The following is a 22,106-nucleotide window of genomic DNA, read 5'->3' as shown; positions in this document are numbered from 1 at the left end:
AAAATCTGGACATGAATTTCCCGACAAGCAACTTTGTTGGAGTATGATTGCGACCCCGAAGGCAAATGTGTTCGCATGGAAAGTGGCTCAGGACAGAATTCTAATTGTTTAAGCGCTGGAAAGGAAGGATGTACCGGTACATAACACAACATGCACGCTCTGTAATGGTGATGGTGAAACAACAAATCACTTTTTGTTAACTTGTAGACAAACTGTGTAAATTTGGCAACACATTTTATCATGGATTAAAGCTGCTGCTGGGCAAATAGGTGACACAATCAAAGAGTTAATGGAGACAGGGCTGGCCCAATGGGCTTAAGACTCTAGGCACAAGCCTAGGGCCACCAAGATTGAAGGGCCACCAAATTTTGTTATACTAGGCCTATTTAAACTGTATTCACTAAATATTCTAGGCCCAATCGTCCATATACATCAGTCCGCTAAACCTAATCCATAAAGAAACCTCAAAACGCGGCGAATGAATCAGACGTGCGAAGAATCAGACTTATGAATGAATCGAGGCCATGAAGAAACGTAAAATCAGGGTCGATTGAGTAACCCGGTATGTAATCATCACAATTAGGGCGGTGGCCGACTATAGGGCTGTCAGATTTGGGGCTAATCATCGCATGGCAATATCAATTGAAGAACACAGGTAACATCGTAACAATGGCTATTTGGGCGTAATCAGTATATATTGCTCAAACCCTCAAACAGAAACTAAATCAGTTTTGCGATTGTCGATTTGATTATTTAGAACTTGGAACTTGGTAGACAGACACTTGTATTTCACTCAATTTTGCGATTTAATTTGGGGCTAATCATCGCATGGCAATATCAATTGAAGAACACAGGTAACATCGTAACAATGGTTATTTGGGCGTAATCAGTATATCTTGTGGTTGGCTTGTATTTCAGTCAGTTTGTGTTTAGGCCTTCAGGGCTTATTTGTTGATTTCATTGTTAATCTCTTAGGGCGTATTTGATGATTTTGTTGCTAATATCTTGTTTAGGGAACTAGGGCATCCGGAAGCTCAGAGACTCAGGCATGATAGTTAAAGCACATCACATGAAATTTGTGTTATCTCTTGACCTTGTATGTTTTTCGTTGTCTATGATGTTTGGATGGAATTTGAATTCCTTCTGAGTTGTTTTTTATTGTGCATTGTATCTTGCTGCAACTTGCAAATGGCAAATTAGACAACCATTTTGTACTTTGCACTTACCATGAAAGCTGAACAAAGAAACAATGTTGCAGAAATCGCGCCTAGGCGGCTAGGCGGTGATTAAACGCTCATCGGAGGTCTGCCGCCTGGATTTTGGCAAATCGATCAAACTAGGCAGCAGTGGTCAAAATCGGGGAAAATTGGTCAAAAATCGGACATAATCGGTCAAAATTGGACCAAATCGATTTAATGGAATGAGTTCTTACCTCGTTGCTTCTTTCTTGTGCGCCATGTCTGATGAGAGGGGAAGAACGGCCATTTAATGAAAGAGTTGGTGGGTTAGGTTTAATTAAGTTTGGGTATTTTAACATTAACCCCCTCTATCTTTCACAACTTTATATATGGTTCCCAAACTTGTAAATTTGTATATAAAAAGTATAAAGTTAACTATATATTTATATAAGTTTGTAATAATATACATAAAAATCCATTCCGATTAATCCCTATTAATCCCTAGGTGGTACCTCACCGCCCAACTAGCGCCTAGCGCCTTCTACAACATTGCAAAGAAAATATGGTAAAGATACCTTCCTGAGGTGCTTTACAGAAATCCAGCAGTTGAATCATGGTTTCTGAAGTATCATTTCTTACAAAGAGGAGAATGCATGAATATCAGTTTAAGTCTACCAATCATACCACAATCCTGAAAAAAGGGTTCTAACATCTTTCCAAGTGTCTTTCAACTCTTATAGTCTTATCAAATATACACCAAAATGCATTGATGAAGGTTTTGGTAATTCAGAATCGCAGAAAACATCTTTTTTGGTTTAGAAATTCTAGCGGGAGGGCTAGTTTCTCATGTTTTCCATTTGCTCAATATATCCAGTTGGATACATGTTAGCTAGGGCTGTCATTGCTTGTTCACTATTATTTGCATTTCTTTCTGTTGACAAATCATTAGGGTACCATAACTATTGATCTTACTAAAAAGATGTATATTCTTTCTTCTCTCATGTTTCCTGACTTACTTCTACAAGAGATTAATATTACATTTTTACCATGTGTTTTTTTCCTCTCTTATAATATACTAACAAAACTTTAGTCTGGTATTCATATAGTCTTACCTTAGATCTTGAGAGCATCTTCACCATTATTTGCAATCTTGTGAAGAAACCAGAAAGCATCGAAGAATTGTTAGAGTTGGAAAAGCTTTTATCTACAAAAATTGCACAACATATAATTTTCAAAAAGAAAACTTTGTTAACTTTGCCAACTATAAAATTTTTAGTTTAAAAATATTGGTCCCAAGCCTGGGTAAAGGAGGAGGGTTTTGTTACTAAATATGTTGAAAAAGATAATTGCGAAAGAGCCTCCACTTCGTAGTTCGCTTAGGTCTCCAAAAATGTAGGAACGACCCTGCGGAGAGCATTGGTGGATTAGTCGAATCACTAAACAAGAAAGAGTAATTCACGCTATATTTGTTACAACATTGTGGAGCATTTGGAATGCAAGAAATAAAAAGAGATTCCAAGGTATGGATCTCAATAGACATAAGCTGGTGGAAGAGATCAAGGAGACAACCTACGATTGCTTGATACATAAATCTAAGTTCAAAAAAGTCTCATGGAATGAGTGGCGTAAATTTGATTTTATAGTTTAAAACTTTGTACCGGTGAATGTAGCTATAACACCCCAAAAATATCAATTATATATATTTGTATATATGAATAATTAATTATGTTAATAATAACTTAGCAAAAATAAAACTAGGAATATTTAACCTAGTTAATTATATGTTATCGAATGATGAAGAATCAAGGGATTCTAACCCATTTTACAAATCTTAAAATTAAAGGGACTAAAAGGGGCAAACTTGAAAACAGATTGAATAAATAGAAATTTCAACACACAAATACACACTTGTGTGTGTATCTGTTCGACTAAAACCCCAGAGCAAAGGAAGTTCTTTTCTAAAACCCTAAATTCACCAAAATCCCTCAAAATCAAAGAAGGAATTTGATTAAAGATTAGTTACAAGCTAAATTCGTGATCACTCTAGTTAGGAGATCACAAGGTATGTCCAATTTTAATATTTGGTGATGTTATGAATTTTTCATGAACTCTCATAAATGAAATTCTTGAATGAATGTTTGATGATATGGAAAAGTTGATATGATTACAAGTCTAGAAACAAACCCTAAATAAGAATTTAGTGATTTTGTATCATAACCTAACGGTTGAATGATTAATCATATATAGGCTATATGGGTTTTATGAATAAAAGGATGAACACTTGAATTATAGTGATGAATTGGTGCTATTTGATTGTTATGATACAAGTCTAGGTGTTGTTTATGCATAATAGACATATGATTTTGAAAATGATGATTGAACATGGTTAAATTATTAATCATGAACTTGATCATGTTAGTATAATAATCTTGCCCATAAGATGTTCGACAAACTTTCTAAGTGATCTTGAAATATTGAGAAATACGAAAGAATCACTTAATAGATTAGTTAGACGTGTTATGTGTTAAATATTGTAAATTGAGTTCTAAGTGATATATTCGAATTGAACTCTATAGGCAAATTGGGCGAATCGTCAAGTGGTCAAGGCGGAACGGATACCCGCTTAAAGGGAAAGCTCTAAAGGTACGCGGCTATATGCTTCGTAGATTTTCGTTAGTATTTTATGTCTATTTATGTTGAATGATAAATGCAATATTATGAAGTTTGGTTGATACTAAAAACAGTGGATTCTGTATGAATAAACCGAACAGATTAATTTGAGGCTAGCGATAAGTAGAAGGTAAAAGTGATGGATTTCACTATAACATTCAAACGGGTCAAAGTGACTTGAATAATGAAAGTTTGGTAGTATAAAAGTGATGGATTTCGCTAATAAAACCAAACGGGTTAAAAAACTAAAGTAATGATACTTTGGTTGTATAAAAGCGATAGACCTCGCTAAGAAGACCGAATGGGTCAAATTAAAGTATTGATGTAAACCGGGAAGGTTGCATGATTAATAACTTTGAAGTGATACCCGGATTATGGGTAGGAAGTCATTATACGTATTATCCGAGAATCGGGAATGCGGATTAAAAGTCAAAAACTCAGGTGTTGAGTATGACTAGAATTGCACAATTCTGCATAAAGGAAACTGTGTTAAGAATGTTCGACTAGTTGTAGTCGAATGGGTCAAATAAACATAATACATAACAGATAACGGGCGCATAAATCTTATGATTAAAGTCCCTAGTATTAGGAAACATCCGTGGTTGTGGTTGTGATGTTAGTACGAAACTGAAAATGATTAGACGAGTTTGATGTTTAAAACATGAATGGGTCATAATGAGTTGAACATAATATAAAGCTGAGATCTTAAAATTAAGAATTCTGTTACTTCAGATGTCGGATTTTAACTCCATATGATGGGGAATGAATTACGATCACGTAGGAAGAAACGAGACTTAAATCGGATAAAATTTGAGAGAGTTATGTCAGTTTAGGCAAAAAATGAGTTTGCTAAAAATATGCAGCTCTGCATTAGAAATTTTCTGTCGAAGTAGTGGTCTCGCGCCCCGCGACAGCCTTCGCGTCATGTGAAGGATAATTCAAATCCCGCACGCGACGGGTCACAAAATTGGCAAAAGCTGCTATGATATTTGTTTTGCTTTGCGGACTCGTTTTAATACTTTATAAACTTTCATAACTGACATTTATGACCATTTTGATTATAGGTAACTACAACGAACTTTCGGATGACGATCAAGCTTGCGAGAGAACCGAACACACATACAAATGAAGCTTCCGCATCTATATTAGTTCTTTTGTTACTAAAAACTTGTGTAAAACTTTTGTAAACATCGTTTGAATGTTTTGCACTTTATGTAAATGTCGTTACGCTGATGTTTTTGAAAAAGGACATTTTTGATATATAAATGCACACTATATTATATGAAATATTCAATGTTTTTGTAAGGGTCTTACAGTAGTAGCTGTATGTTTTATTTCTTATTTTGTATTTTGGTTGCACCTTCTTGCTATGGTCTGTTTGTTTTTTTAATGAAATAAGTTCCCCATTGCCTTTAAAAAGAAGGTAATTATAATTTAAGAAGGCAATTAGGCAACATAAGGATAAATAAAAAGATTCGGAGATTTTGATTTAAAATATAAATCATTAAATTGCAACATAATTATATATTTATTTTTAGTCATTAATTATTTAGTGCTATTATTTATATCTTCATGAGTAGATATAAATATATATTTACTATTCTATGGAGTTTTTTCTTGATTATTTATAAAGTTATCCGGTTTATAAATTTGGTCTGACTGGTCCGACCAATAGATTAGTAAGAAAACCGATTTTACGTCCGATTCAGTTATGAAAATATGTCTTTGGTCAATTTATTAAGTTCTTGAGTAGTTGAGTTGGTTTTAATATTCTCAAGTATTAAGTTAAACTAATTGACTAAAGTAAGTTTTAGTTGTTTAATTTATTATCAATATCCAATCATACAAAAATGTGAATGTTCTTTTTCTATGACGGGTCTAAACTATGAACTTGGGCCTAGGTAAATATAGTTTAATTTTTTTTTACCATAGAATAAATTGTTATTACATATTTGTATCTATTAGTATATTACATATACTAAAAAATACATTTAGTTTATAATATTAATATTGTTTATTACCTAATATTCAATCAAAATGATATGATATAATCCATAAAGCCGAGCTAAACATAGGCTAATTTTTTTTACCATAGATAATTTGTTATTACACATTTGTATATATTAGTATTTTACATATACTAAAAATATATATAATTTATCACATTAATACCGTCTATTACCTAATATTTAAACAAAACGATATGATATAATCCATAAATTCAAACAAGCATCCAACCAAAATGATATGGGGTAACCGATATATTCTAACAAATGTTCAACCAAAAATATCAGATATTAAAAAAAGAGAAAAGTGCCCGGATAGTCCATGTGGTTTGCCATTTTTCACCTTTAGTCCCTAACTTTTTAAAATTACAGCTATAGTCCATAACTTTTGCAATTTCGTTCCCAGATAATCCCTGACGCGGATGGGGGTTAATGTAACACCCCGTGTTTTCGAATGTCAAAGTCAAAGTCAAAGTCCAAGTCAACTTTGACTTTCTTTGACTGTAGATAGTCGATTTTGTGTTTTAGTTGTATTATGTGAAGTAAGTGTTGTAATCAGCAAGAATCGAAGTAATCGAACGTGTTTTAATGCGAACCGATCTACGACTGTGAATGATAGGAAGTAACAATGCGATAAAGTTAACCTAATTAGTAATCAAGCCGATCTAACAATCAATCAAACTCGAGACTCGAATTATTGAATTATTGAATTGTGGTATTGTTATACGTGTGTGTGTGCCTTATGTGTTGCTTGTGCGTGCTTACTTTATGTTTGGTGTGGTATTCAAGCAAATCAATCGAAAATCGAATCGAAACTCGAAAAACAATCGAACTCAATCGAAACCGACATCGAAACGTGACTTATAGAAGATTGTGTTAGATATAGTGGTTGGGATTAAAAGTAATTTGACTAGGAACTCTATCGAAATCATATCATCATACGTCGGAATCGAAACGTCGAAAATCGTCGCTAAATACTCGAAGTGCGTGGCGGATCGAACAGGAAACATCCTGATCGAACAGGCCAGCCGATCGGCTAGCACCTTGCCAGCCGATCGAGCTGCCCACTCGATCGGAGTTCCCAGCCGATCGGCTGCCACTTTCCTCTTTTGGAAGCCTATAAATAGGGCTGTCATTGTCATACTTTCCATTTTTGGAAAGCTCTGACCGAACCAGCTATCTTCTTCACCTTTTCTCAGATTTCTCTCAATCCCGGTAAGTTTTCACTCTAATTCTTGTACGATCTTGATCATTACTTGATTCTACACCTTTCTATCTTTCAAAACTTGGATTCTAACCGTGAAATCACCAAGATCTAAGTGTTCTTGGGTGATGTCATCATGGTGTTCTTGAAGAACATCATGTTTTGGCCTCATTCCACTATAATTAGCTTAGATCTAACCGATTTCCACATAAACAAGTTAAGATCCATCATAGATCTAAACATTTTCATGATGTGAAGGATTGAAAGATGGATTTCCAACTTTCTTTCAACTCTTTTACACTCAATGCTTTCAAATCAATAGAAACGGAGCTTGAACCGGCTAACCAATCCTTCTAACAGTTAAGCGGTTCAAGATTCGGATTCTATATACAAGGTTAACCCGATATCGGTTAAACTCTAAACCGACATTCCAAACCGTTCAACCGGCCGGACTTGGGTGATTCCTGTTCGAGCCAAGGGAACAGGTAGGAACAAAGGTTATCATAGTTCAACACGTTGTCAAGATGCCTTGAAAGAATGACAAATAAACAAACAATCAAGTGTTAGACGAAAGGCCGACCAGGTCAGAAATGCTGGCCGAACGGCTAGGCTGTTCAAACAGCCCAGCCGATCGGACATACCAGCCGATCGACCGGGCCAGCCGATCGGCTAGCACATGGTCCCACATTTCCAAACTTTCGAAGTATAGTATTGACGAAGTAATGTTCAACCAAATGGGTCGCCCGATTGGTAAACATTACTGTTCGGATCATGAGATACTGTGCTTCAACACTTAACCATTTTCACAACTCGTTCGTAGTAGAGAATGTCAGCCGATCGAACAGACTGTTCGATCTAGTGACATTCAGTTGAGGGCTAACTTTGAAGCTCCTAGCCGATCGAGTAAGCTAGCCGATCGAGTGAGCTAGCCGATCGAACGAATCGTTCGATCGAACGACTTGAAAAGGTAGGAACACTTCAGTGTTCTCAAATACTGCAACAAGAACTTCAAAAGTTCAAATCCTCTAACACAAACACACTAGAGGAAGAAACAATCCACTCGAATGGTCCAGCCGATCGAGTCAACCGGCCGATCGAACAGGACTGTCCAACCGGATATACTAGCCGATCGAACAGGCCGTCCGATCGAACCTGCCGTTCGATCGACCAGCCCATTCGATCCATTCACACTTGTTTACTTTTCCGCATTGCTTATCGTTATGCTATCGAACTATTCAGGCTAATCTTACTCTCAGCGCTCCCTTCAATCCACAATCAATCACTGTAAGTATACTCGATCCCTTTTTGCTTTAGCACTTTTGGGTGTTACATACGTTACCTATCAAATCACAATCAAACACAAACTATTTGAACGCTGACCGAATTGCATGTGCTATTTGACTAAATGAATGCTGTTTATTATGTTTACACGTGGAGTGCTATCTACCTGCCTTAGCAACATAGTACTATAGTTTGGACTCAGCACCCGTTCACACGGGGGTTGTTAAGGACAAATACTTGCATGGATTACGGTGGTAATCATGTATTGCGAACCGTCTCGGACGGTCAACCCGCAGTCGTTGGTACCGATGGTCCCATGTCGATAATTAACATGCACCGTTTTCCTCTGTGTACGTGCCTGGTTATGCGTAAACTATTCCAACTCTATATACTATTATCAAACTTGTGTGCTCACCTTTACATTATATGTATTGACTTTATTTTAACGTATGTGACAGGTGCTTAAGTTGCTAGGATGCTTAGGTGCATGGTGATGAAATCAAGGCTAGGGAGTCTAGAAACAATAAACATTTGTCTGTAATAATTAAATCTGAGTTGTCGGAACGGAGTTATTTGTCTTGTTGCTTTCTGTGATAACTTGTTATTTATTTGGGACACGGTATGGGACGTGTCATTTAAACTAAATTTATATAATAGTTGTTGTGGAAACTTCTGGACAATCTGTTTCGCTCAGTGCCGCGCCCCGATGATTCCGCCATCGGTTGGGGTGTGACAGTTAGTTTGTCCAGTTAAGTGGTGTGAAATGACATATATATACCCTTACTGTAAAAATAAAACATTTATAATTAACAACTCATTTATAAAGACAAATGGGGCCCACCACTATTAATATAAATATAAACAAATGGGACCCACCTTCCCCTCCTACTTTATCTCCTCAACCCCAAGCATCACCATCCACCACCTCTACAACCAGGAGACCTTCTCCCGGCCACCATTCACCACCGCATCATCACTCTATCCAGCACCGTCACACCACACCAAAACCACCACTCGAGCCACCCACGTCTGAACCCCCATATTTGAACCACTATCACCACATATCTGAAATCGCATTCAAAACAGATCTGAAATCGCGTTCAGATCTACAATCACCTACCTCCACCCCTCAACAACCGCCTCCACTGTCTCCAACCACCACCTCCACCGTCTCCAAGCATAGCCTTCACACATCATGCCCGACACCCAGCGCCTGAACCCATCACAGATTGGCCAGAAATGGCTACCTACAGTTGTGGTGGTGGTGGTTGGTTATAGAAGATGGTGCTGAGTTAAGGAAAGAGGGATCAATGATTTTTGGGGGTCTGTTAAACAATTTTTGCCTACCTCCATGCCTGCAGCCCAACACCACCGTATGTCACCACTTGCAATTACACTAAATCATACCTAGATATCTAAAATTAAAGAATAAACAGATCTGTAGAAGTTATATGGAGAGAAGTTATAGAACTGTTCGTCGGAGGTGGTGGGTGTAGCTGAACTGTTCGCCGGAGGTAGGGTGGTTGTTAATACTTCCGCTACTGCAGGGTACTTCCGTTGTTACAGATCGTTGTTGATTTTGTTTGTAATGGTTTGTTCCTTGAGGATCTGTGGATATGTCTGCTGCCAACTACAACTCGTCGCTGCCACCTCACCCCGACTTCCGATTTTAAAAGGTTATCGCTAGTGATGATGTTGTGGTGTTGTAGGTTCGAAGGTGACCGGAACTGGTGGTGGACGGTGGTACTATGTCGGGTTAAGAAGATGAAGAAGAATGGGATGGTGGGTCCCAATTTTTATATTTAAATAATAGTTGTGGCCCCCACTTGCCTTTATAAATGATTAATTAATGTTTTATTTTTACAGTAACGGTATATACGTCATTTCACACCCACCTAACTGGACAAACTAACTCCCATCCGTGCCAGGGACTATCCGGGAACAAAATTGCAAAAGTTGGGGACTATAGATGGAATTTTAGAAAGTCATGGACTAAAGGTGAAAAATGAGCAAACCACATGGACTATCCAGGTATTTTTCTCTGAAAAAATATGAAAAGTCCAAAATCAGACAAATATTTTACTACATGTTTGTTTAGCTCGGTTATGGTGAGTATAGAAACATTGATAACCATAACCAGTCCGCTACTTTCAGTTTTTAGAAAAACAATAACCAACCCATCGGTATTTTATTTGATTCGATTTTTTCGGTTCGGTTTATAAGTTAATTCAATTATGAGTCGGTTAATTCAGTTTCTTTTTTTTTTTTTTTTTTGGCACTCCCTAGACTTAAGATCTAATAAAGTAAGAAGCATGGAAAGGAAAAAAAATCCAATGTTTCTCATCATTTCAAATGGCCCACCTTTAAGCATAGATATGATTCTTAAAAATAATTGTGGTAACTAAGCAAATAGCAATAACAAGTGCTTCGGTTTGACATCTAGGAGCATTCGCACTCATGGCTCGATTCACTAGTGATCACTTTGCAACATAATTATCATGTCTAGTTTTCTAGACCAAAAACCCATTTTAAATTTATACATGGTTATTATCACACATTTCTCTATTTATTATTAGTATAATATAACAAGAAATTTATTTGTTATATGGGGTGTAGTTTTTTTAAATAATCATAGGGATATATAAAAGAAAAGGTAAAACATGTGCCTTATACTCTTACCTTGTAACAATAACTGTTTTGTCTTTAGTTTCATGATATTCTTACTTACCCCTCATTTGTTGGAATTTGGATGTGTATAATGATTAGATTACACATTTCCGACTTACTTACCGACCATTAAGCTTTTTAGTAATTATTAAATCTTTGACTAATGATCCTCTAAGACCACTTAATCACACAATTCACTATTCAGGGGTGTTTGGGGTTGAGTTTTGAAAATAGATTATGCGTTTTGAATAATCAGAATCAGATCAAAACGTGATGTTGAAAGATAGTGATTGGATTTGATTATGTTGCTTGATATCACAATAATCAGATAATCAACTATTTGAGTGTTTGGCAAATATTTATATTTAAAAAAAAATAAACAAGTGAAAATCCTTTTCTAAACGCAAATAATCAATTTTTGAAAAACTGCATTTTGTTGCAGTAGGGGGGGGGGGCTGCTTTTGGAAAACTGTGTTTTGTAACTGTCTAAACGCAAATAATCCATTTTTTAATTTTTTTTACCCAAACACTCAAAACTGATTATTTACGATTTCAAAACTCAATAATCTAAAAATCTCCTTCAAAACTCAACCTCAAACACCCTCTCAGTAATCAAGCCAAATTCGACCGGCCACTAAATCAATTATCAATAAACTCATTTGTTGCTCATAACACGGCAATTGACACATAATCCCAACCATGGATATGATCAAGTATTTGATACATAGTTGTGAACTGGGAAAGGATGTGTTTGGTGGTGGGTTTCAAAAAGGAACTTGATTTTGTGAGTTTAAGTGCTTAGGTAAAGTGATTATGATGTTGATATAACAAAATTGAAATGAGAACTATATATTGCCAATTATACAAAACTCAAAACTAGTTTAATTTAACATTATCACATCACAATGGAAAAACTGTTAGTAGGGGCCCATGTTTCCTCTCCATAATCTTCCATGGTGGGATTCTTGATATTTAGGCACAAAGTCAAGAATCACTATACACACAAAATGTTTCTCAATATCTACATTTGAGTGTTTTAAAGTAGAGGATGGCTAAAATGTTTCAAAGCCAAATTGAGGGGAGGAGTTTAGCCTAAATATAACCTCCAAAAATATAGTTTTTTTTGGTGTGTGTGGATAGGGGGGGGGGGGGGGGGCATTCATTCGTATTACCAACATTCTTAAGGGCGACTCGTGAATTGAACCACCATCTTTTCATATAGTTTTATTGCTTCATATCTGCTTACTTGAAAATACAAGAATTTCTTTCTATGCACATTATTTTGATTCTTAAAAGTGAAGGAAATTAGAATTCTCAATTCTCTACGACATCTAGACGATAAAAATTCACTCTATTTTCCTGATCATACCCGCCTTATTGTACTAAGAGAGCCCTTTCCCTTTCCTCTTGATATTTAGGCACAAAATCAAGAATCACTAAACATGATAATATGGCAAGTAATTAGTTTACCTAACTTCTAGAAAGTTTGACCCCACTATTTGCGATTTTCAACAGTGTTAGACCAGCAATTTGAACAAGTCTTTGAATCCAAAACATACATTTCTCACCATCCTTGAAAAAGTTGAGAATATTATGTATGATTCACCAGACATCATAATATCTCATTTAACAACTCCATTCTGATGAGCAAAATTTCTTGTTAAAGATGCTTTAATATCCTCCACTGTTTGATGCCTTTATTTAGGATAGGAATATTGAATTTTAATAATCTCAACTATTCGTCGTTGGCCACCAACAGTCCCAATTTTAAAAATAACCACGGGCAGTCCTAACTTTTAACATATTGGCCTCCAATGGACCCTGACTAACAGAACCCTAACGCCGTTAGTCTCCGGTCGCCGGAAAAACGTTTTTTGGATGCATGCTTACACAGTTGAAATGAGAATCTCTATATTACCAATTATACATAAATCAAAACTAGTTTATTAAACATTTGAATTGCAATTAGAGCACAGAAGAAAACAGTTAAAAGGGACATTTACAGGGCTGGACTCCCCATGTTTCCTCCGCATAATCTTCAATTGTTCGATCACTGCTAAATTTTGCAGAGGCAGCAGTACAAAGTATGCTCATTTCGCTCCATTTCGTCTTATCGACATATGCTCTATCTGCAGCAGCCTGCACTTGCACAAACTTACTCAATTTCATGCTTATGTGCCACCTTGACTATTCTTAAAAATTTAGGCACAAAATCAAGAAACGCTAAACTCGATATTTCAGAAAATTAAAAATCAATTAGCTTACCTGGGCTTCTAGATAGCTAGCAAAATCAGACCCCAAGAGATAGAAATCTTTGCCGTTTTCAACACTATCGCACAACGACTTGAAGTAGTCTTTGAAACCAAAATATCCATCCCTCACCATCCTTGAAAAAGTTAAAATTATTTATGATTTATTACACTTATTAAATAATAATATTTAATAGAGTAAATTACGATTTTGGCCCCTATGGTTATATCACTTTGACCCTTTTAGCCCAAAAAGGAATCTTTTAACATTTGAGCCCCCAACGTCTTTTTTTCTAACCCTTTTGACCCTCAACGTCTTTTTTTCTAACCCTTTTGGCCCCTAAAAGTAAATGGATGGGGTTAGTATTAGGGGCCAAAAGGGTTAGAAAAAAAAAAGACGTTGGGGCTCAGATGTTAAAAGATTCCTTTTTGGGCTAAAAGGGTAAAAGTGATATAACCACAAGGGCCAAAATCGTAATTTACTCTATTTAATATCACCATAGTTTTAACGTATATCGTTATTAATTAAAGCGTATTTTGTACATTTTAAGGTAAATGCATTCTACCTTACTACACGAACAAACTGAAGGGGTGCTTTAATGGTGGAATCTTTTTCACGCAATGCCGGAACTTCATTGATCTTTGCCCCAAATATGAACTGAAAATAAAAAAAATAACACATTGATTTGTAATGATGTATTATAAAAGAAAATTAATTTACGACAAATTCAAAGTTACCATGTTTTCTAAACCTATTTCTTCAATAATTTCATTTGTAGATCCATCAGCCGTCGCAAGCAACAAACATCCATTCATAAGAAACTTCATGCTTCCAGTCCCCGATGCCTCGTGTCCTGCAGTGCTGCATATAAAAAAACACAAACGATGCATATTTTTAATAAACTTAAACTCGTCAATACAAAATAATTAGTAGGGCTGTAAACGAATCGAACGTTCAGCGAATAGTTTGTGAACCATTTGGCGGGAAGTTCGTTTGTGTTCGTTCGTTTAATAAATGAACGAAAACAAACAAGAAATTTCGTATGTTTAGTTAAATGAATGAACATGAACAGAGGCCGCGTTCGTTCATTTATGTTCGTAAACGTTCGGTAACATGTTGGTTTATATTTGTTTGTGTTCGATAGTTCGTTACTTCGTTAGTGTTGTCAATTTTTATATTTTATTACAATACTTCTAAATTCTGACAAATGAAATATCTAATAAGTATCAATGTATTATATATTCTTTTCATGAATGCTTGTTTGTTTCCGTTTGTTTTCATTTGTGTTCGTAAACATTCCTTACCTAAAATTAACAAACGGACACAAACGAACACGGACAGTAAGTGTTCATGAACAGTTCGTGAACACATATATTTCCTTAACAAATGAACACGAACAAGACCTTGTGAAATACAGACCTAATGTGTTGTGAAAGGTCACTTCCGGGAATAACTAATTCGGCAACGGAAACGTTGTAATCGGGAATGAAAACCTGCAGAAGCAAAAACATTTCACTAAGACTGCCCCTGACCGTAACACATGGGACCCACTTGAGAAATAAACATAGATATCAAGAATTCAGGATAATTTACCAGTTTAAGAAGGTCACCGACATCATCATCATTATTAATTGTTTCCGCAACAGCGTGACAAAGCTTGATGATCTTTTTTGCAATTTCATAACCGGGAGGAGCTTTACCACCGATTATGCACACGCGCGGAACAACCTTTTTCCTCTCATCTTTCCCCATATTCTTGTTTACAAGAGTAAAAATTAGTTAATACTTTAAATTTGGGAAAAATTACAAGTTTTGTCCTTTATCTTTATGCCACTTTTCAGGCGGTGTCCTTTTTAACGAATGTTGACAGGCGGTGTCCTTTACTATGTATTTTGTTGCAAGTTTGGTTCTTTACAGCCAACTCAGTTAAAAACCCTGTTAATTGTTGACAGGCGGTGTCCTTTACTAGGTATTTTGTTGCAAGTTTAGTCCTTTACCTAGATATTTTGTTGCAAGTTTAGTCCTTTACACCCAACAATTAACAGGGTTTTTTAACTGGGTTAGGTGTAAAGGACTAAACTTACAACAAAATACCTAGTAAAGGACACCGCCTGTCAACATTCGTTAAAAAGGACACCGCCTGAAAAGTGGTATAAAGATAAAGGATAAAACTTGTAATTTTTCCTTAAATTTGTGACTTAAAGATATAAAGTTTACATTAAAAGGATACCTTTATGCAATCATATCGATGAATTACGCCTAGTATATTCAACAGTTGTCTTTTATATTCGTGAATTCTTTTTACCTGCACATCGAACATTGCATCCAAGCTAACCTACAATGGTAGTTTAGTAAACACTTTAACGTATAGTGGCCAAATCGTGAATGAAATGAAAGCACACCGACATTTATAGCAATTTTCTTAAAGGATATAAGTTATATAACACCTTCACTCCACTCATCGTTTCAATGTATTCAGCAAGCCTCATTTTATTGATCTTCTTCACCTACACATCAAACACGTTTGTTTAGCCAAACATCGCACAAATTGCCAACGCTAGTAAAACGTTTTACGCATTTAATTACCGTCATCCATTCTTGTTGTAGGTCAGAATTTGATGCGTATTCTCTGAGATGGGCTAAGAGGTCAATATCGCGGATCCAAGATTCTGTTCCGAGCCATTTTGAGATTAGAGCGCATAGAGAGGGATTGCTTACTACAATCCAACGACGCTAAAGTGCAACAAAAAAAAAATTAATGATAAAGTTTAGACATTTGAATTATGCCAACATATTAAATATGTAACGTTACCTGAGTTACTCCATTTGTTTTGTATTGAAATTTTTCGGGCCATAGCTCGTAAAAATCCTACAAATAAACCATGAGTAAGCTATTTTCTTATTTATTTAACATTTGTTCCAAAGAACAAACATGAAAAATATTATACTGAAAATTGATTACCTTGAATACTCGTGTTTTTAGCAATTCGTAATGAGCTCTAGAGACTCCGTTAACTGTGTGAGAACAAACAATGGAAAGGTTCGCCACTCGAATATTCTGTCAACTCAATATATCGATATTACAATTAAAAAGGTGGATTCTTATCTTGCATCATATTAATGAACATTAGCAGATTTTATAATTTCGAGTAAAATGCCATTTTCGTCCCTGAGGTTTGGCCAGTTTTGCGACTTTCGTCCAAAGGTTTATTTTTCCGCATCTGGATCCAAAAGGTTTGAAATCTTACCATTTTCATCTGGCTCGTTAACTCCATCCATTTTTCTCCGTTAAGTCAGGGATATTTCTGTCTTTTTTGTTAACTTAAAGGGCAATTCAGTCTTTTTCAGGGTATTCGGTCTTTTTACATAAAGTGAAAAAGACCGAATTGCCCTTTAAGTTAACAAAAAAGATAAAAATGCCCCCGACTTAATGGAGGAAAATGGATGGAGTTAAGGAGCTGGATGAAAATGGCAAGATTCCAAACCTTTTGGATCCAGATGCGAAAAACAAACCTTTGGACGAAAGTCGCAAAACTAGCTACACCTCAGGGACGAAAATGTCATTTTACTCTATAATTTATATATACCTTTACAGCACCTTCCTCAACAATCGACATTCGAGACAAACGGGAATAATCTTGTCCTATCTTCTTTTTCAACTCCTCCATAAACGCAAAGTTTATGTCATATATAATCTGTAATAGCAAGTACATATGAATATATCAAGAATTATAAAGTTAAGATAAATTAAAAACCTGTAGCAAGTTGTTACTCACTTGTAAATGACGGGGTAAAACATTCTGAAATAGGTCTACCGGAACTTTTTCCAACGCTTGGGGTAGCACTGTATGTGTAGTAAAAGAAAAAACTTGTTTTACGATATTCCATGATTTTTTCCAACCCAAATGTTCTTCATCGAGAAGCACTCGCATGAGTTCGGCTATTGAAATTGATGGATGGGTATCGTTTAATTGCAAAGCAACCTGCATAGATTACTCACGGTTAAAACAAAATATACATCAAGTCATCAACTAACCATAATAAATTAATAAAACTACAAAAGTTATGTGTGATGTGACATTTCTTATAAAACTAGTAAATAGACCCGCGCGCGTTGCAGTGTGGGTACATTGCAAACATCGAACAACTTAGTGCAACGTTATGTGGCCCGCGGCCGATGCGCAACAATCAAAAGGGGCTTATTATAGCTTCAAAAAAATAGAAACCACACGAAAAGTAGAGTAACTTGAGTTGATACATTCGAATGAAAATGTATTAGATTTAACGACGCTCGGTTTGGTACGTAACGAAAATGTATTATACTTTCACTGACTCGTTTCCCAAGAAACGTTTTCGTCTGAACGTAGATCACCTCGAATTTATACGGACACGTACATAAAAATCCGGACGTAAAAATTATTTTTTTTAAGTAAAGGGATGAAAGGGGTAAAGTCGAAACTTTTGAAACACAAGGAGGTTAATGACAAATTAGTTCTTTAAAAATGAAATTAGCGAACAAAAATCATTAAAGAAAATTATATGTTAAAAACGTATATTATATATGTTGGAATATTAGAAACCTGGGGGATAACCTTGATTTTGCAAAGCCAAGGGACTAAAATTGCAATGCGGTGAAACTTTGGGTTAAAAACGCAAAAGGAAAAGAAAAGGGAGTAAAAATGCAAACTTTGAAAGTATAGGGGGTGCTGGTAAAATGGAGCAGGGGCTTAAAATGCAATTTCACAAAGTTCGAGGGTGCATTTGTCATTTTGTTTGAAGAAGAGGCAAAAAATGCATTTCGCCAAGTGGAAGGGTAGCTTTGTCAATTTTTGAAAAATGTGAGGTCGGTGGCGTAAAAGGCTAAAAGTAGGGCTGCAAACAAACCAAACGTTCGGCTAACTGTTTGTGAACCGTGCGGTGGGAAGTTCGTTTGTGTTCGTTCGTTTACTAAACAAACGAACACAAACAAGAAATTTCGTTCGTTTAGTTAAATAAACAAACATGAACAGAGGTCATGTTCGTTCGTTTATGTTCGTGAACGTTTGGTAACGTGTTCGTTTGTGTTCGATACTTCATTAGTCTTTTTAGTTTTTATATTTAATTAAATACTTTAAAATTCCGAAAAATTAAATATCTAATAAGTGTCGGTGTATTATATATTCTGTTCATGAACGATTGTTTGTGTTCGTTTGTTTCTATTTGTGTTCATGAACGTTAGTTTGTGCTCATTTGTGTTCATCAATGTTCGCTGCCTAAAATTAACAAACAAACACGAACAAGTTCATTTCCTTAACAAACGAACACGAACATAAAATCTTGTTCGATAAGTGTTCGTGAATGGTTCGCGAACATATATATTTCTTAACAAATGAACACGAACAAGGTCTTGTTCGTGTTCGTTCGGTTCGTTTGCAGCCCTAGCTAAAAGCCACCGACTTTTGTTCTTAATATTATTAGAATTCATATAAGAACACCAAGTAGATGCTAAAGCCTAAAACCTTATCTGGGAAGTCATCAAAGTTTCCATGCACATCTTTGAACCTCCGAATAATATCTTGCAATGACGCCGAGACAAAGAAATATTGCTGTTTAAGCCGTAATTCCTTTCCCTGAGAAAACAAGTTTACAGTTTACAAGAAACATGAATTACGGATTTCTTAAGGTGTCGAACGCATGTAGATATAAAATTTTACCTGATAAGAACGGTCATCAGGGTATAAGACATTGCTTATTATTTCTGCTTTTTGTCTGTTTACAATAGCGTTAATATAATCTCCGGTATTGTATGACTCCTGCAATAAAGGGGAAAACAGATAAATAACACTATCTGGATGTAATATAATTATATAAATAGCCTATTATAATTAAACATTTAAACTCACTATGTCATATCCATCGCTCGGTTTAGCAGCCCATAAACGTAGATTAATTGTGTTTCTTGTTCCATAACCAGGTATAGGATTGTCATAAGCAACCGCTTCAACCTACAAAGAAGAGGACGAGAGCGGTACAAAACTAAAATAGAAAAATAAAATAAGAAATAATAAAAAGGTTTTGTGTTGGAGAATTATTTAATGCAAGGAAAATAACTCACTGTTTCTCCAGGAGTCCAAACATTACATTTCTTTCCATTCACAACTTCCTCTGTCACACTTCCATAAAACTGATTTGGTAAACAGTAAAATTAAAGTTAGAGTTATAGCAGAGCATACATATGAATATATATATATATATATATATATATATATATATATAGGGTAAGGTTCATGCGAGAACCACCTTTATTGCGAGAACCGCGAGAACCAATGTGAACAAAACCTAAAAATAGCTAAAAAAACCTAACCCCCACCCCCCCCCCCCAAAAAAAAAAAACCTAAACCCCCCTCCCCCACCCCCCAAAAACCTAACAACCCCCCCCCCCAAAGCTAAAATGCTAAAAACTAAACCCCCAAAAAACCTAAAAAAATCTAAAAAAACACACAAAATTTTTAAAAAAAATATTTTTTACATTAAAATCGCTACTTTTAGTAGCCAAAAAAAAAAACTTTTAGTAGCCAAAAAAAAAAACTTTTAGTAGCCAAAAAACTTTTTTTTTTTTTTTGCTACTAAAAGTAGCGATTTTTTATAAAAAATATTAAAAAAAAAATTGTGTGTTTTTTTAGGTATTTTTTGTTGTGTTCACATTGGTTCTCGCGGTTCTCGCAATAAAGGGTGGTTCCTAACGGATCCTTCTCCTATATATATAAGTATAAGATATATACTTGAACAGAGATAAAGAGTACTTTGAAACCTTCACAGGATATGATACATGGACCCGCTCTATTTCCCAAGGATTTCCGAAGTTCAACCAATAATCGGGTTGTTCATACTGGAAACCATCCAATATTATCTGCCTAAATAGCCCATACTGGTATCGTAATCCGTATCTAAACATTGACAAAAAAATGCTTATTATTCCATAACCAACAAAATTAAATAAAAATAAAGACTTTCAAGAAAAATCAACATGGTGTTTGAATTTGTGTTTTCAAATTGATTATTGTGACGTCAAGAATCATAATCAAGTAAAGAGATGCTTATAATTAGGTAAGTTTACATCTATCTAAGAATCACATATTACCCCCATGCCGGATAATCTAATGTCGCTAAAGAATCCATTTGGCAAGCAGAAAGACGGGCTAAACCACCATTCCCGAGCGCTGCATCTCCTTCCTTTAGAAATAACATATATTTTAAGTAGTTTAAGTAAACAATCGCAAGATATGATTTTTTTTTTTTTTTTTTTTTTGTGATATCGTACAATTACATTAACTAACCTGCTCTGCCAAAACTTCATACTCAAATCCAAGTTGACTTAATGCTTCAGCGCATTGATCCCGTATGCCTAAATTTATAACACTATTTGACAACGAACGACCTGCAAAACAATTGGATTTTCGCATATTAAAAAAAAGGGATAATCTATGCCAAGAGACTGATTAGTGATTACTAAATAGTGTAGGTTTCGTATTTCAATCAGACCCGCATAGCTTTCTGAATTGTACATAAGTTCACTTTCAGATTAAAGTATATCGTGTATATACGAAATCAACAATCGGATAAGAAAAAAAATTACTTGCCCATTAAAAATTCAAGCGAGAGAAAGTATAAACGTTTCGGATCCTTCTTTTTAAAATGCTGTTGAGTGTCATGCCAACGTTCAATCAACCGGTCCCTCACACTATGTGCCAATGCCTGCAATCATTATCAAACATAAAAACATAAAAACATTCAAACAACAAACACAATCATCTTTCAAACCGAACCACAAACTCGAAAACTAACACACAATCTTTACCTGATAAGCTTCAAAATCATCAAAACTGAATCTTGATCTTGCAACTGTATACTCAACATGATGAAGAATATCCTTCTGCAGACTACCCGGATCATTCTTCAAAAACCCATCCATCAATTCAAACATCCGACCCGGACCCGTTTTACTTTTACCCACAAACCCAACTTTCCTCAACACAACACCTTCATTAACAACCTCCTTTAATGCACTCTCAATCTTAATCAAACTCTCTTCATCCTCAATCTTTTTCCCACCCAAATCAGTTACAACAAACTTCACAACAAAACAATCTTCTTTTTCCTCAAATTGTACATTAAAGTTTTCAACTTTAAACCCTTTTAAAACCCTAGTGATCACATCAAGGATAATACCCATTTTGTCTTGAGTTCTAATCACGAATACAGTACCTTCGGATACATCTTTTTCGACTGTTACAGATGAAATTGTGGTTCTTGAAGCTTGTATTGAGGATTTGGCGCCATTATTAGTGGCATTCTTTCGAAGGGGGGTAAAAGATGAATGATCTGGCGGTAAAGATGATCTGGGTGATGTGAAAGATGATGTTTTTTTGGTTATTGGTCGATAATAATTGATTGTAATGAGAGATGGTTGAAGGGTTACTGACATTGTTGAGATTTTTCAAGATTTTGGAGAAGGGTGTTGTTCATGTGTGTGAGAAAATGGGGGAAGATGAAGATCACGGGGTGTGTGTGTGTGTGTGGGTTTAAAGATCCAAGAAGAAAGTGTGAATTTGAAGTAAAGTTGTGGTTTTGAGGATTTTGTTGCAGTTTTTTTTTTTTTTATATATTTGAACTTTAATCGATGTATAGAGATTGTGAACTTCCAAATGTGTATGATAAAAAGGTTTTTTGTTTATTTCAAGTGGGATTTCTTGATTATATTATAAAATAATAATTTATGAAATCTTTTATTATTTGTTTGAAGTCTATTTTAATAATAATTAGGTACTGCAACCGTGGTCTGGTAATTCATTAGCGATTGGTGTGGCATCC

At 35.4% G+C, this 22,106-nt stretch overlaps 1 protein-coding gene and 3 long non-coding RNA genes across 4 annotated transcripts; 3 read left to right on the top strand and 1 right to left on the bottom strand.

Moving 5' to 3' along the window:
• The first annotated feature begins 421 nt into the window (after positions 1-421).
• LOC110935062 lies at positions 422-1,168 on the top strand. The gene is made up of 3 exons (XR_002588837.2): positions 422-655; positions 758-854; positions 1,014-1,168. It is a non-coding gene; the product is annotated as an uncharacterized LOC110935062 (long non-coding RNA).
• A 1,932-nt stretch (positions 1,169-3,100) lies between these two features.
• On the top strand, positions 3,101-5,146 carry LOC110935063. The gene is made up of 3 exons (XR_002588838.2): positions 3,101-3,240; positions 3,755-3,821; positions 4,913-5,146. It is a non-coding gene; the product is annotated as an uncharacterized LOC110935063 (long non-coding RNA).
• Positions 5,147-9,241: 4,095 nt separating this feature from the next.
• Positions 9,242-10,243, top strand: LOC118491128. Its single transcript, XR_004890475.1, has 2 exons — positions 9,242-10,121; positions 10,206-10,243. It is a non-coding gene; the product is annotated as an uncharacterized LOC118491128 (long non-coding RNA).
• A 2,649-nt stretch (positions 10,244-12,892) lies between these two features.
• On the bottom strand, positions 12,893-21,865 carry LOC110937270 (glycogen phosphorylase 1). The gene is made up of 22 exons (XM_022179664.2): positions 21,094-21,865; positions 20,876-20,990; positions 20,573-20,673; positions 20,377-20,468; positions 20,047-20,182; positions 19,351-19,419; positions 19,139-19,240; positions 18,950-19,048; positions 18,755-18,865; positions 17,033-17,239; positions 16,844-16,951; positions 16,219-16,314; positions 16,069-16,125; positions 15,843-15,989; positions 15,704-15,763; positions 15,487-15,591; positions 14,850-15,011; positions 14,676-14,749; positions 13,994-14,117; positions 13,822-13,913; positions 13,272-13,392; positions 12,893-13,145 (listed from the first exon to the last, which is right to left on the bottom strand). Exons 1-22 carry the CDS (start codon positions 21,718-21,720, stop codon positions 12,993-12,995), a joined length of 2,958 nt encoding a protein of 985 aa, XP_022035356.1. The 5' UTR covers positions 21,721-21,865; the 3' UTR covers positions 12,893-12,992.
• Between the last annotated feature and the right edge of the window lie 241 nt (positions 21,866-22,106).

This window comes from Helianthus annuus, chromosome 4 (genome assembly GCF_002127325.2).
Source record: "Helianthus annuus cultivar XRQ/B chromosome 4, HanXRQr2.0-SUNRISE, whole genome shotgun sequence".
NCBI lineage: Eukaryota > Viridiplantae > Streptophyta > Magnoliopsida > Asterales > Asteraceae > Helianthus > Helianthus annuus.
This window is presented reverse-complemented; position numbering and strand designations above follow the sequence as displayed.